Source organism: Prunus avium, chromosome 1, assembly GCF_965620075.1.
Source record: "Prunus avium chromosome 1, drPruAviu1.hap1.1, whole genome shotgun sequence".
Classification (NCBI taxonomy): domain Eukaryota; kingdom Viridiplantae; phylum Streptophyta; class Magnoliopsida; order Rosales; family Rosaceae; genus Prunus; species Prunus avium.
Window position 1 is genome coordinate 4740664 of NC_142284.1, and position 15366 is coordinate 4756029.

Genomic DNA, 15366 nt, shown 5'->3' on the forward strand with positions numbered 1-15366 from the left:
TTTTTATTTTTTTAAAGCTCACCTTGTTTGGTAAGAGATAACAACATCACTTATTGTGAATAATTGCTGTGAGAGAAAGCAGCTCATTAGGTGTTTTCATCTTCTGATTATGCTGGAATCAAATTTGAGAACGCACTATACTTTTATGAAACTTTCATAATTCCAAAAATACCTGCATTTAATTCCATGCCCGCTCTTTTGCTCGCTCGTTTTCAGTCTTCACGCCCTCTCTTCCCAAAGCTCTTCTCTTCCATTTGTTCTTCTTTTTTGGTTGTTGGATCAATTGAAGTAAAACCACAAGACTCAGGTAAGATACACATTAAGTTTATTTATTCTCAATTTCATTATTCCCTTTCGCTTTAATTTCTAGGGTTTTTATTGCTGCTCTGTGATGAATTTTGTGTTTATATTTGTGTTTGTATTGTTAAGCCAAAATCAAGATTACTCTCTGTTTTTCTTGTTGCTTTTACTACCTACATTGTGTTTGGTGTTTAGGGTTAAGTAAGGGTTTGGGTTTTAGGGAAAAGAATGTTGTTACATATCGCTTGGCAAATTGGAGTTTTTAGTCTGGCTTTGGGGGTTTAGTCATTTTGATGAGCCTCCAGTTTGGCTTAGTTCTTTTCTAATAGATGATTTGATAGGGTTGCTACTTTTCAAATGGTTAGTGTGGCTCAGTTGTTGTTTTTCTTGGGTTTTATCCTCTCTTTGACAACAAAAAAAAAATATGACTATGAATAATTGAGAGTTCCTCATTGTTCTGAAGTTAATTGGAAACCAGAAAAACTAATTCGAGCATATGACTTTTAGTTTACTTTTGTTCCACTCCAATATGGAGAAGGTCAAAATTCATCACAAATACAAAAGCACAACACAAGTACTCTTAAATACGTATATAGATCCAATAGGCATAAACATGTTTCTGCCATTTTATTCTTCTTTAGTTTATGAGTCTCATGCTTTTGCAGGGTTGATATACTTGTTCAATTGAAGGTCAACTCTCCCATATTGATATGAAATTTTTCCATATGTCTATCAACTTATGTACTGATATATGTTATACAAATTGTTTACAAAGATTACAATAATTTCGTTCAAACTACTAGAGAACAGGGGAAAAAATCGAAAGCAGTTTGGTATGTTTCTCGTGTTTGCAACATTGGTAAAATAAATTAGATCAGTTTTATTTTTTGGGTGCATTTATTAACCACCTTGCTGTGTTTGGTTTTTGGGGTTAAGTAAGGATGTTTGGGTTTTAGGACTTGGGTGGTTTGATATTTGCAAGGTTGTCAGGGTGATTGGGGTTAAGTAAGGATGTTTGCAATGTCTCCAAGGAGATCTTCAGTCAGAAGACCACCGCGCAAAGCAGCTGAGTCTGTTCATTCCTACAAAGAAGTTCCTCTCAATGTAAAATTGCGTAGAGCAGAGTGAGCAGAAGGGAAGCACCTGAATTTTGAGAATACCAATGAGTTGAAAAGCGCTTGATTAAAAAAAAATATAAAAAAAAAAATAAAGAGCATAAATTAAAATTTATAAAATAATAATAATAATAATAATAATAATAATAATAATAAAGGGCAACTTTACGCAATGAGCATGCAAAAACGCCAAAAATTAAAATCAAGGTATCATAAGAACAGCACCCATCCGTTGGATCCAACTGCTGGGGCTGGGCCTAAAGGCAATGGCTTCCTTCGTGGTTGTTTGACCAAATCTTTGACCAAAATTAAAATCAATAAGGAAAACTCTCCCTCTCTCTCCTACGGCTTTCTTTGATTCCAAGTAACTCTCGGCTTATAAATATACACTCTTGCGCACTTCACTTGAACAAGAACACAGTCTTCCTCCTTTGGGCAAAAGTTAAATCAAGATTGTGTGGTTCTTTGAACGGATCAGCAGTGCAAATGAACACGTCCAGCGCTGGGAAATCCGATTCTTTGACAACCCTTTTCAGGTTTTCAGGGAATTCACTTCGGTAAATCGGTGTCATTCGACAAGATTGTGCGGTGAAGGTCTTTTCTCTATCTCTCTCTCTCTCTCTCATGGCTAATTCCGGAGTGAAACAACTGCTCGGCTTCCGGTTCCGCCCCACGGACCAAGAAATCATCGGCTCCTTTCTCTACAAGATGGTGGGGGAGAAAAAGCCTCTGACTTCGATGCCGCCATACAACAAGGTTATCCACAAGTGCAACCTCTTCGGCAACAAACGAGAACCCTCAGAAATTTGGAGAGATTACGGAGGAGATCAACTTAAGGATCAAGACTTGTACTTCGTTTCTGAGCTCCAGAGAAATGGTTTGCGCATCCAACGCAAGACTGGCCTCGGTACTTGGAGCGAAACCGAAACCTACCGAAATGTTAAGGATGAGATGGATGAGATTAATGGAAAATCTAATCTTGATGTTATAGGGAGAAAACGGAAATTCCGGTATGAGAACGGGAATACTTCGGAGGACCACGCCGGCTGGCTCTTGGATGAATATAGCCTTTTCAAAAAGGCTTGCAAGAATGGCGGCACAAGTAGTAATTGCTATGATTTTGACGTTGTGATTTGTCGGCTGAGAAGGAAGGGCAATATGGACAAGTCTGGGAAAAAGAGGAAGTGCTCGTCTCAAGATCAATCAAACAAGAAGATGAAAAGAGATCAATCTACAAAGGAGATGAAAACTGAAAATTCAGTGGGGCCGCAGATTATGAATGATGAGAGGAATCAGTTGATGATCAACGACAGTACCACTTGTGATCAAGAATATTTAATCGACACCAATTATAAAAGCGTCAACATTGATGAACTCTTTGCAGAACTAGACCGCGAACCGCCATTGTTACACTCGCAGCAACTGCCTGAGATTGTTGAAAGCCAAGAAAAGCCTTTTGTTAATCAATTTGACGGACCAGTGGAAGCAGCCACCAGCAATCTGAGTAATTTTGAGTATAATAGCGATGAACTAGTGGGATTAATAGGGAATGTCGATGATCATGAGGATCCGAATTTATTCTTCGAAGTTGATGAACTATTGGCAGAAGAAGCAGAGCCTTTGCCAACTTCTGAGCTCAATGATGTTTATAATGTGGTCAGCCAACCATTAGACCAAAACAGCTACGGGTCCAATTCCTTAGATATATTGTACTAGTGTAACTGGCTGTAAGTTTAGATGTAATTTTTTCATGAACAGGCGAAATATATATCCTTTATTCTATAGTAAACTATGTGTTGATACTTGATAGAATATCCTTTATCATGGTTTTGAATCATATTGCCTCTAGTGGTTTTTGCAAAGGGAATGTTCGTTTGGTTTTCTTTGCTTCTTTCCTCCCTCACTAAGTTTCTCTGTAATGGATATATTGGTAATGTATTATGTAATTGGAGACAAATGCAGAGCAACAATGGCTTCTTCCCTACCTAGTTTATAATTGCTTTTGAGTTTTCTTTTAAACCCCTAAATTAGAGAGGAAAAATGTCATTCAATTTTAATTGGGTTAGTTTTAAAATATATGAGACTAAATACAAATGCCTTTAGGCCTTAATCAAGACCAGATAAATAAGACTCCACTTAGCTTATTATTCGTACAACTTTGAAGATTTTCTGATGATGCTTCAATCTTGAAAGAGCTGGTCACTGCAACTTCCATTTTTAAGTAGTCAGCCTTTTCCTCCAAATCAGGTCTGCCATCATGCATTAGTGCTGCTACTTTGGAACTCTTTGATTCATTTCCAAAAGCACTACAGTCATCTAAACCAACCTCATGAACAGTTTCCCCAAATACCTTGCAGGAAGCGTTGTTTGCAAGCAAGGTTCCATTCAAACAAGATCTGGGATTAATATCCTTCTACTCTCGTATGACACCAATATCTCAACTGAGATTGATTTTATCACTCTTCAAATTATTCTGCTCTACTCAAGTATCTTGCTGGCAATAGCTTTTGTCATCTTCAGTCTGTAACTGAGGGACACCAGAGCAACTTTCAACAGGTGAGTTGCAATCTTTGGTTCCGAAATCTTTGGGCTCAATTATGTCTTGTATCGTAGAGCCACCCTCAACTTGCACTTTCACGTTTAGCTTGGACGTGAAATCCCCCACACTATCCAATTTCAAAGAACAGTCTTGACAATGAAGCTGAAAGTCATTCCTTGACTGTGAGTCCAGGTTGTAACTCTCAACCGCTGTTTCGTTGATTTCAGATACTGCATCATCCACATTCTGGGACTCCAATATTTCTGCAACATTAGAACTGAAATCTAGCATACCATGTGGTATTAGAGAAAAGGGTTCTGGAAACTTCTGATTCACTTCTGCAGGCACCAGGTCCTTCTGGTTCTTTTGAATCAACACATTGAAGAACATTTTTCTGCTGGGATTCTTCAGGGAAAATACTGAATCCATCCAACACACAACCATTTAAGTGCAATTTATTTTCCTGGAAAACCTGTTCTCCAACATAGCAGGAATTTGGAAGGTCTAGCTGTTCAGGTTTTTCGTTTCCACAATCAGTTATCACCAGTTGACAATTTTCTGGAGCTGAAGTGCTCAGGTCAACATCACTCATTTCATCTATTATCCTTCCACCTAAAGCCAGCATTTGTACATCTTCCACATGTGGTTTCCTACTCTTTGTGTTAAATCTACTACCATCATCTTTTGCTTGGTTTTTAAATCAAGAGTCAGACAAAGCATCAGTCTTTTTCAATTTAGATGCACTAGAATTTTGGACCTTTGGACTCATATCTGCACCTTCACAGATCTCTTCAGAAACTTGACATTCCTTGGTGAAACTACCCATGTTTTCCCAGATCATTTGATCCTCATCAGAAATTTGGTTGCCTTCACAGGTCATAGGTTTAAACAAATCAGCTTCTGCCCCATGCAGTTCAATGACATTATGATCGCTGCTTGACTGATCATCCTATGATATTAAGACACTACCAGAAGAACTTGCCTCTTCTTTGACTACTTCAACAGTTTCAGGTGAAGCAGTCTCACTTTCTTTCCATGTCAGGTGTTGTTGTCTCATATGCAAGAAAAAAGAGCAGTAAGAACGCTACTAAAACCAGTATTTGAATCCCACCCAGGTGGTAATGATGAGTTTTTCTAATTACCTAAAGTTCATAGTCATTGGGCTTTGGAATTTGAAGCTGAGCAGATATGTTCTGTAGCACAAGTAGAAGAATATGAAGAAGGCCAGATTCATTGCCTAACTCAACTCTAGCTATAGTTATCACAAGAAATGGAAAATGAATATATTACCCGAAGAACTATGCACCATTAAATTTTCTAACGCTAACAAGTTCAGTCTTAAGGCATCAAAGTTGAAGTGCATGTTCTCTATAAATTTGACTGTTTATGACTTTCTACTCCTGCTCAAGATACGATAACAGAAATGATAAATAGACACCGCACTGACCTGATTTGCTGTTAGCAGCACTCTCCTACTAGAATTTGATCCCCGGGCACTAACTACACGTGTGCAAGCATGGCTGCAGGGTTCTCCAACATACTTTACATACATAAATACATTTACAATTGCAAACATGCTTGCAGGCTCCAATTGCATTTGCAACAATGGTTAAACAACTATAGCTTTGATAAGTGACTGATAGGAATGCCCCCAACAAATTTTATTAAGCACAACGCAGAACACGCACAAATGCAGTCCAATAACACAATCTTGACAGCTAAACTATATGAGCTGCAACTGCTTGTTTTCAAATCTTATGAAAAATCAGATGTTAGGTACAACTATTGATGTATTCATCCATGGATTGTCGATCCCCATTCAATTAAATTAGATGGACGCTTAAATATGATATTCTATCATGGGTCAAATATACATATATATGCCAAAAGTTTATCTAAATCAGTAAGATATCTTCCAATTGTCAACATTCTGTCAGGTGTGTAAAACTTCTCCAACTATTCTTAATTATTTCAGAATAAGAGGAAATGCCAATTGGTCTTCCAAGTCTAGTTCCTTCCAGATTCTTCTACAGTTATCCTATTTCTAGTCTAGTACTACAAGAACAACACTCTTGTTGTGCATCATGGATAGACAGAGAGCAACAGAGGCCCAATCCACACCACTTTTCCAAAACCAAGAAACAATTGGAGAAAAAGCCTAATTGGTGACCCACAGCCACCAAATCATATCTAATCAGACGTATTTCCTAAAATTCAAGCTTAATTAAAAATACATAAATAATAATATAAAAAAACAGATGATTTGATAAACCTTTTCTTGAGCCAATTTCGGCAGGTTAGGAACTTCCTCCACCAATCAAGCTTTGGTCCGTCGAATCTCCACATTCGTTGCAACCGCCACAGCCCGATTACTCACCCATCTCGGCTTTCTGCACATTTCAGCACACAATCAAACCCCAGGCACTCAAATATTTCCGTTTCCCCTGTCTCTCCGTTGCTACATTTTCTCGGCAACCAAACATAAACAATGGAATGAAGAACAGACGAGATTCAAACAAACCTGAAGAGCAGCTTAGATTTTGTCGTTGACGCCAGCATAGAGACGAGCGAAGGCATCGTCGCCATAAGGGTTGAGGTCGCGCTGCTTCTCCAAGTCGTACTTGTCGTATTTCTCGTTTCTCTCTCGCTCTCTCGTCTCTGTGCCCTTTGAATTTCTATGCTTTTCATTTTTGGAGAAGGAAGGACACGAAAGGGCGACTTCATTCAGATTCTTTTTGGCGGGTACATATCCACTTTCTTTTTTGGGTTTTCTGGTTTTGCCCCTTAACTATTTGCATATTGTCAGTTTAGCGCTTAACAATTTTTTCGGTAAATTAAAGATTCCAAATGTTTAAATATAGGGCCTACCGCCAATTTTTAAAAATTCTATCCAAATTTCCATCCAAATTAAAGGTAAACTCGTAATTTTAAAAAATATTTAAAAATATATATAATAAAAATTTCACGATATGTTAAATCTATCGTAAAAATTCTATCCAAATTTCCATCCAAATTTCCATTTTACGATAGATTTAACATATCGTAAAATATCCTACTCTAATTCACAAATTAATTGATAATTTGTCTAGTTGTCTGATTCTTTTCTTCTTCTCTTTGTTTTGTTATATATCTCAATGTTCCCTCTCAATCTATTCACCATGTCTTTGTTTTATATAGCTGTTTCTTATTTTATACAGTAGTGTACATGTCAAATGAAAATGTTTTGTGTGATTTCAGTGAGTGAAAATAGGAGGATGACAACTTGATTTCTATTATATATGAATTTTTCAAGTGAAGATGGCCTAAATGACATCTAAGGTGAAGAGATTGAGAGAGAGGTTGATGCACACCAAGAAGATGGTAGCACAAAAAATGGAGGCATTGAGAAATCATATAGCCGCCAGTTTAATGAGTTCATCTACTTAGAAATTGTATATGATTCCTTATATATGACTAGCTTAATTTTTGTTAATACCATATTATTGACACTTTATTTTTTTTATGATACTTTATTTGTTTTATAATTAAAATAATTTTTAGAGTGTGATGGAAACATATTTCACACAAAAAATATGTAAGAGAAAGTGAAAGTAATTTTTTTATACCAAACACTTGAAAAAAAAAAGTCATTTCTACATAGGGCCCTTTTTAGTCATTTCAACATAGTGACCTTTTTAATCATTATACACAGATAACAACACCTTCACACAAAAATTTACCAAACACTCATAAACTGATTATTGTACCAACATCATCTTTAACAAAATATTTACCAAACGCTAAATTGCTTTTTTCCACAACTGATTTCTCTCCCAACAAATCTGATATCAATTATTTTCATAGCACAGCAATGTCAAACTAGCCATTAGTGTGTATTAGTTTTTCCATTTAAAACTACAACAGGAGATTTCTCTAAAATACTGAACTTGAAAGACTTTTCTCTATATGTGAAAAGCCCAAGTTTCTTTTCATTTGACTGATTTTATTTCCGCCCAACCTTTTGCAAAATTTCATTAGAGGATATACGTGCAATTCAAGAAAATACAACAAATAAAAATTTAAGCCAACTTGATCACCATGGAGGTTGCAGCCATGGCAGTCGTATCTTACTGAAAAAACAATCAATCAAACAATTCTACGTTAGCACATTGACCTCCAATAGTTTGACATGTTACGTTGTTAACTTTGACGTTCAAGTATCATGACCGATTCAACATGTACAAGGAAAAAACACGAAACCTTTAAGATATTTATTGATCTGTGTACGAAATAGTAGGAAATCTAAATAAATCTTCAACACTTCCCATTTCTTGTTGCATCTTTTCCTTTTCTTGAACCAACGATGTATACAGAGTGTTACAAGAAGACTGGATAAAAGTCCTACAAACAAAAGGAAGATAAATGAACAGAAACGCGTAAAAACAAGTGTCTCAAGTCAACTACTTGGACTCATCCATGGGATCGTTACGATTACAAGATTCAGATCTTAAATCCTCGTTGTCTTGCCTCGACTCATCAGACTCTGAAGCCTTCGAAACCGAATCCTCAAGTGCCTCAAGAAAGGACAATACAGTGAATTTGTCTGCAAGAAAGAGGAGAAAAGTAGTTAAAACCATAAGTAACAATACCATGGATTATCATGATATAGAGTTATGTCATTTGATATCATGTTGAGGTGCTCACAAATCCTCAAGTGGATGCAAAATACTGGAAAATAACATCAGCATCAGGCCCTCTAAAGTGTTTCAATTTAATGAAGTTGCATATGGCCAATGTGATTCATCCACATGTCAGGCCAAAGGAACTTTAAAATGGAACTAGAATTGTCTGAAAAATGCTAGTAGATTGGGTAGTCATTTTCCCATTTAGAGGTAAGCTGATAGTCGAATTGGGGAACCTTGATGGAGAGCAGACTTATCTTTTCTGACACAGCATTTACCACAAAGGAAGGAAATAAGAAAAATGGATTGGATAGTATGGATGGGGAGTTTGCTTTCCCTCCTGATTTTAGTATGGCACACAGAAGGCAATGGAAAAGGGAAACTACTGATGTCTTTAACATTATGTTTCTTTACTTTTTTGCCTTACCAAACCAAAATCTAATCTGACGAGGTCAAGGAGTAAAAATACAAGTCATAGCATTTCCATCTTCCTTCCTGCTCAGTAAAGTAAATCAACCATTGGACGGATTTGAAATGGTGGATCTAGGTGGATACCTCACTCACCCCTCCAGTTTTCCACTTTCATCCTCTGAGATTACCAGTCTTACTTCTACTTATCCCTCCGCCCCTTCTTTCCCTCCTCTATTTCTCTTCACAAATGGTAATGCAATGGCTAAGATGCATCTCACAAGTAGTTGATGTTTCTCACATGCTATTATGTCTTATTGTCAAGTTTCAGAAGTTCGCCCATTGACAGTATCAATTTTTTATATAAAAAAAAGTAAAATAAATAAATAAATCATTCAGTAAGTATGAATATAATAGAAAACCACAAGATTCTGCTGATATGGATTGCTTACATTTACTTGGGTCAACACCAAACTGAGACAAATCTATCTGTCCTGTTCGAAGTACCTATAAACATTTAGGGAAAGATAAAAGAAAGTTTAGCATGATAATGATGATAAAAGAAAGAAACGAACAACCTTCATTAAAAAAAACAACCAAACAGCATTATAATTCCAAAAGATGACATTTTAAATTCTTACATAAGCAAATGAATCCATTTGTTGGCGGAATGGTGGACTCTGCAGCAACTCCAATATATCCTCTGGAGACCATTGACCCTGCCACCTCAACCAAATCAAACAATGGCGCAAAAGTAGTGTATAACAAAACAGAGAACTCAAGTACCAGAATGATGCATACCTCAGGTAAGTAAGACTCTAAACGCTGCTCTAGTTGCAATGTCTCAATCAATGGCATAATCAAATCAGGTTTCAATATGTCCCCCAAACTCAAGCCTAGCCCAACAAAAGACAAGTCAAAATGTTAGATCCATATCATATTTTAAAGAATTGTTAAAGATACTCTAGTACAATCTATGCCAATTGTTAGAATTTTAAATAATGATTGACAGGTCCCAATAGAGACGTTAATACGAAAATTAGGGATTAAAATCACTTTAGATCCTCTGTGAATGGTCCAAATTCACATTGCCACCTTGCCTTTAAAACTCTCAGTTTTGTTAAAATCATTGAATACCACCTGAACCTCTGTGATCAATTCTGTCAGATTCTGCCATTTAAATTAACCCAATTGTGCCTCAATTACCATATTTACTTACATCAGAGCAAAGTGAACTTTTCCCACACGTAACTTGATTATTCTGCCAAACAACTAGGAGAAAGGCCACCACAAGGAAGAACGAGAAAAGAAACAGGCTAGTATGGCAATATGCAAAATGAACATTCCAGGAATACCGCCCACCACGTCATCCTTTTTGAATAATAACACTCAATAAAGGGCCTAAACACTGAATGAAAGGCATATACAGAAGCACCATAATCGTTCGGGGCAAAGTGTTCATAAAAATTGTTATTTACTGGCTGAATTAAGGAAATAGATGACCTCCGATGCTAAAAGCAAACAGGGTTAAAAATATGAACCCGGTCGTAGAAATTCATAAATACGAACCCGGTTGTAGAAATTCATTTATCTTTCTTATTTCTACCTAGTATTTATGAGTACGCGTTCTAATCTATTTTGTAATGGGGATCAAAAACACTTGATTGTGCCACGTTGAAGTCATTTTTAAACATTAAGGATTTCACTACATATTCAATCTTCCACAATATTGCTACTTCTTTTGAATAAAAAATAAGAAGGGCATTTTGCATTGAAACTATGCAATATATTAGATAGTTCAGATAATGAAAAGCGTAAGAAATTTCCTAGATCAAGGCAACCTATACATAGCAAATCACAAAAATTCGGATGTAAGGCATTTGTGTCCATTTAAAACAACACCAACGATAAAAGATCATGATCTCACCTTCATCTGGATCCAAAGCAGTATCTGCAGATGACACAAGAAGTGTCAGAAGGCAGAGTAATTCAACGAAATGAGAGAAAAGACTTATATACAAATGTATAGTATAAGGAGAAAACTTGATACCTGCTGGGTCAATATTGCTTAAGATTCTTTGAAGATCTTCCAATTTCACTGGGCCAGATGAAGAAGTCACATCGCTACTTACTTCTGCACCGAAGTTTGGTTCCACCAATATTCCAGCTCTGGAAGACATAACATTGATCATAACAGAGTAATGTTATGCAAATTCCAAGAATACACAGAGAAAAAGAAAAAACACACATTTTCAAATGAAAATAATAAAGGTATTGTGCATGCAAGAGATTAAGTATATCATCATAATAACTTTCAGAAACAAACAGTTTGTTTTTAAATTCAGGAACAGTTCAAATCATGAATCAAAGACTTTATAGGACTGTGTAGAACATATGAATGAAAACAATTACAACACAAGCACAAGCTGGAAAACCACCTTGAAGGTCATGAAATATAGTCCTACAAGTTAAAGGAAGGATAATCAAAATCCTAATCCCCATTCCCACTCCCCAACTATACCTCTGTGACCAAGGACCCAGACAAGGGACTTCTGGAGCTTAGAAAACTTGGTACATAGTTACTGGCCCTGTACTATGTGCATATCCACAACAGTCATCCAACCATCAAGTGATTGATGAACAGTTCGCTTAGAGAATGCTAATGTTGTCAAAATGAAAAAGGGGTGGAGACAAGCCACAATTTCATGCATTATTAAAAAATAACTTACATCATTACGGCAAGCCCAGATGCAGCGCACTCTGTAAAAATCTTAATAAAGGTTGCCCATGTCCCCGATACTCTCCCCAGCTTAGCTTTCTATAAGGGGAGTCCGATCATAACAACATAATTTTTTAACATTACAGTGTGTACTACACCAGGAGGGGAAAATTTAGTTCCTTGACAAGTCACTAGGAGTCGAAAAAAGGTCAATAAGCTCACCAGCATTTCTTAAAAATACAATTGCTTTATGTTTAGCCATTTCAGCCTTTGGAATCATTGAGAATTTGCTATTATATTCTGATACAGATTTTTCATCTTGTAAAGTAATATTTGATGTCAACCTATTTGAAAGAACCCTAAACTTATTTGACATTCCACTCTAAGTCCGCCACTCATGTTTTATTACTTGTTGTGGAGTTTTGTAACCCGCGGCCCGCCCCCCCCCCCCCCCCCCCCCGCTCCCCTTTCCCTCTTTTGGCTACTAACAGGACAAAGGTTGCAAGTTTCACTGCTATGCTATGACAACTTTACCTTGATGAAATATCATCTTCAACCATATCTTCAGAAACTTGTAGAGGAACAGAAGCATCAGGCCCTTCTTCATCAAGGAACTCTGCCAAAGCAGCAAGATAAACACAATATAAAACTTGAGGCGGAAATGCAACAAAACAAAGACTGAACTTTCAGGTTTTGAAAGTCAAAGTTGAAGCCTTCATAAAGATTTTCTGTAGTGAGAGATTTCACATTTTAGGTAATGTTCTACAATGCCATATGATGTGATACGATATGATATGAATACCTATCAAAAAATATCATGTCATTAAATGTCAAGGACTGGAAGTACGTGTCATGTACATAATTCAAATAAAGCTTAATACATTGCAGAGGTGCAGTTAACGGAAATTTCTTTTTAAAAATATATAATAGAGATAATGTTAGTGGTAGCCTAAAGCAACAAAATGAATTTGACATACCTAATGGTCGATTGAGGTAGTAATTCACTGAGCTACACAAGTGTGGGTCATTTTCAGCTTTAGGCTCCTTAATATCATATTAGCAATGAAAGTTAGAATCTTATAAGACTTACACATTGAATGGTAAGAAAAGAAAATAGATTCACAAGAAACCAAACCTGCATCCAGAAGAAGAACTTCCTATCATCAGTGTTGAACTTCAATAAGTAAACCCTTCCTGATGCTTGATTAACCTTGTGAACCAAAATTTATGATTTGAACATTAGATTTTTGGGAGGGGGTAGATCTGCATTACAAAAATCCCAAATAATCCTAAATACCTTTTCAAAAACTGCCTCATCAGGAAAGATGATCTGATCCTGTGGTATTTTTGTTAAGGAAATTTTAGCAAAAGTATATAAAATAACAGAAGATAAATATAAACCGAAAGAGTAAACACACAAAAATATGGAAATAGTGAAACTGTGAAGTGAACAAGAATTACAACAAAATAAGGACGTACAAATATAAGAGGGAGAATTGAGCAAGTATGAAAGAACAAAGACTTAAAAATAATAATAACAATAACAAAAACAGCAACAACAACAAAATACAACTAAAATAATAATAATAATAATCATAAAGGGCTTAAAACATTTCAAGAAAAGGAACATGCATAATGCATTTGTGAAATACAAAGTTCCAACACTACAAATCAAGATTAGAAACTGGAAAAATATTTTTGAAAAAATGAAAAATAAACCAGGATACATCTTCAACAACATTTTGGCTCCGATCAAGCCACTGAAAATGCACCAACCCCTCATCACCCTGATACAGAAAGAAGATGGATTTACTCTAAAATGTTGTGCCAGAAATACTTCAAATAAATATTAGATAGAATGGATGTCAACTTCTGAAGGCTAGAATTAGAATAATGAAATACCTTTGCAATGCGAACAAGTCCTTTACGGGTATCAGGCGCAACCTTTTTCCCCTCAAAAACCATTTTACCAGCACGAAACTCCAGCATAATTTCCTGCCAATAGATGTTAGTTTGATGAAGAAAGTCCAACCATGACACAGAAAACAAGAGATGAACACAGAAACATGTGTGCACTCAAACACAGACAGGCGTACATAAAAGTATAGAATTCTGGGCTTACTTGCCTAAAAGTCAATGTTTGAAACTAACACTCTGATGTCAACCAACAACATACCAGCAAAGCAAGAGAAGAAAAGAAATTGAGATAGAAATTGGAGAGTAAACATATAATTTATTTATTTTTAGTAGCAGAATCATAATAGTTGGAGCTTCTGAATTTGTGTACAGTATTGGGAATTTGTATAACAAAATGAAACAAAGAAGGTGAGGAATACATGTAGAAAGGAGAACCTTGTACCATAATGCTACACAGAAGGTGGAAAATGAAAATCCTAAGCAAAGTGTGTAAAGAAGAGAAGCCAATATTTAATAAATTTGATAGAAACTCCAAATTCTAAATATTCGTCCAAAAGGTCCCTCAAACTATAAACTCAACAGAAACTTCACCTGCTCAATGGATATTTCCTAACAAAATTTCTCATCCATCTTCTATTTTATTTCATGGGCAAATAAAATGCAACTCATACGAAAGCCAACGCATAATTGGAGATGTCATTCCTTTTAAAGACCATCCAGAAAACATAAGGAGGTCCTTCCGCATAAGCTAAAAAAACCAATGTTACTGTGACTATCCCCACTTACAAGTCTTTCAACCAACTTGGTGTACTCCAAACTATCATGTTCCAACATAAATTTAATCGTAAATACAAATTTTCACAGCCATAATCAAACGTTCAGGCCCTGAAAGCCTTTCCTCTGGAAAATATTGACACTTGCAATGTTCCATGGTTGTTTTATTAAATAACATATCACATATGGACGAAGTCACAACTATTCTATAGCTTCCAATATCCTGTAGATTAAAACAAATATAGCTACCCATATATGTATATATATTACCTGCATTTGTGGGATAGCTGCGTTTGAAGACGAACCCATAGTTTAACTTCTCTGTTTGCGGCCTTTAACGGCTCAAAACTACAGAATTGAAGGGGTGGGAACGAAGAAGATGAAAATATTGAAAATTAGTAAATGGAAAAAATAATAGAAGTCCAATGCTTTGAATGAAATCGAACCCTAGAGAAAGAAAAAACAGAAACAAAAATTATCAAAAGAAGCAAACAAACCCCGAAAATAAGATAAATAATCATCATAACATCAGTGATAATAATGAGAATGAGTACCTGTATATTGCATAAAAAATAAAGATATTTGATTTCTCGGTGATGAGCTTGTGAGAGTTTTGTTTTACAAAGAGTTTTATTTCAGGATTCTGAGTTGTCAGGGACTCGAGGTCGAGGACGAGTTGGGCTTTTCAATTCGGGCACCAAATCGCACATATTTACTAAAGCGGCAGTCGGTCAAAAAATTTATTTATTTATTTATTTTTAAAAAACATTTAATAAAAAACATTACAATGATGGATTTTACCACCATACAAATCAAATGTAGCATACCATCTAAGAGCATCCACAGTGGGGGGGTGTATTTTCGGGGGTGTAAAGCCACTTTTACATCCCCTTTACACCTCTGGGGGGTGTAAATACGCTTTTTGCTCCAATG

At 36.0% G+C, this 15366-nt stretch overlaps 2 protein-coding genes and 1 long non-coding RNA gene across 4 annotated transcripts; 1 reads left to right on the forward strand and 2 right to left on the reverse strand.

Moving 5' to 3' along the window:
• The first annotated feature begins 1762 nt into the window (after positions 1-1762).
• LOC110766181 (uncharacterized) lies at positions 1763-3131 on the forward strand. The gene has a single exon (XM_021969459.2). It carries the CDS (start codon positions 2040-2042, stop codon positions 3129-3131), a length of 1092 nt encoding a protein of 363 aa, XP_021825151.2. The 5' UTR covers positions 1763-2039.
• A 382-nt stretch (positions 3132-3513) lies between these two features.
• Positions 3514-6704, reverse strand: LOC110766185 (uncharacterized). Its single transcript, XR_002528123.2, has 2 exons — positions 6476-6704; positions 3514-6344 (listed from the first exon to the last, which is right to left on the reverse strand). It is a non-coding gene; the product is annotated as an uncharacterized LOC110766185 (long non-coding RNA).
• Positions 6705-8178: 1474 nt separating this feature from the next.
• On the reverse strand, positions 8179-15127 carry RPN13 (regulatory particle non-ATPase 13). 2 transcript variants are annotated; one of them, XM_021969489.2, is made up of 14 exons: positions 14988-15127; positions 14704-14781; positions 13645-13737; positions 13470-13529; positions 13040-13078; positions 12878-12952; positions 12720-12786; positions 12277-12358; positions 11074-11192; positions 10951-10974; positions 9825-9919; positions 9665-9742; positions 9476-9530; positions 8179-8536 (listed from the first exon to the last, which is right to left on the reverse strand). In XM_021969489.2, exons 2-14 carry the CDS (start codon positions 14740-14742, stop codon positions 8394-8396), a joined length of 969 nt encoding a protein of 322 aa, XP_021825181.1. In that variant the 5' UTR covers positions 14743-14781; positions 14988-15127; the 3' UTR covers positions 8179-8393. The 2 variants fall into 2 exon arrangements, with proteins under 2 accessions (XP_021825181.1, XP_088103560.1); XM_088247434.1 differs by having other exon boundaries at positions 14704-14880; positions 14988-15109.
• Between the last annotated feature and the right edge of the window lie 239 nt (positions 15128-15366).

Coding starts and splice junctions, on each gene's coding strand:
- LOC110766181 (XM_021969459.2), top strand. CDS start 2,040: ATGGCTAATTCCGGAGTGAAACAACTGCTCGGCTTCCGGTTCCGCCCC.
- RPN13 (XM_021969489.2), bottom strand. CDS start 14,742: ATGGGTTCGTCTTCAAACGCAGCTATCCCACAAATGCAG. Junction 10,975..11,073: donor AAGCAATATTGACCCAGCAG/GTATCAAGTTTT, acceptor TGTCATCTGCAG/ATACTGCTTTGGATCCAGAT. Junction 9,920..10,950: donor TGCTTTGGATCCAGATGAAG/GTGAGATCATGA, acceptor TTGTTGGGCTAG/GCTTGAGTTTGGGGGACATA.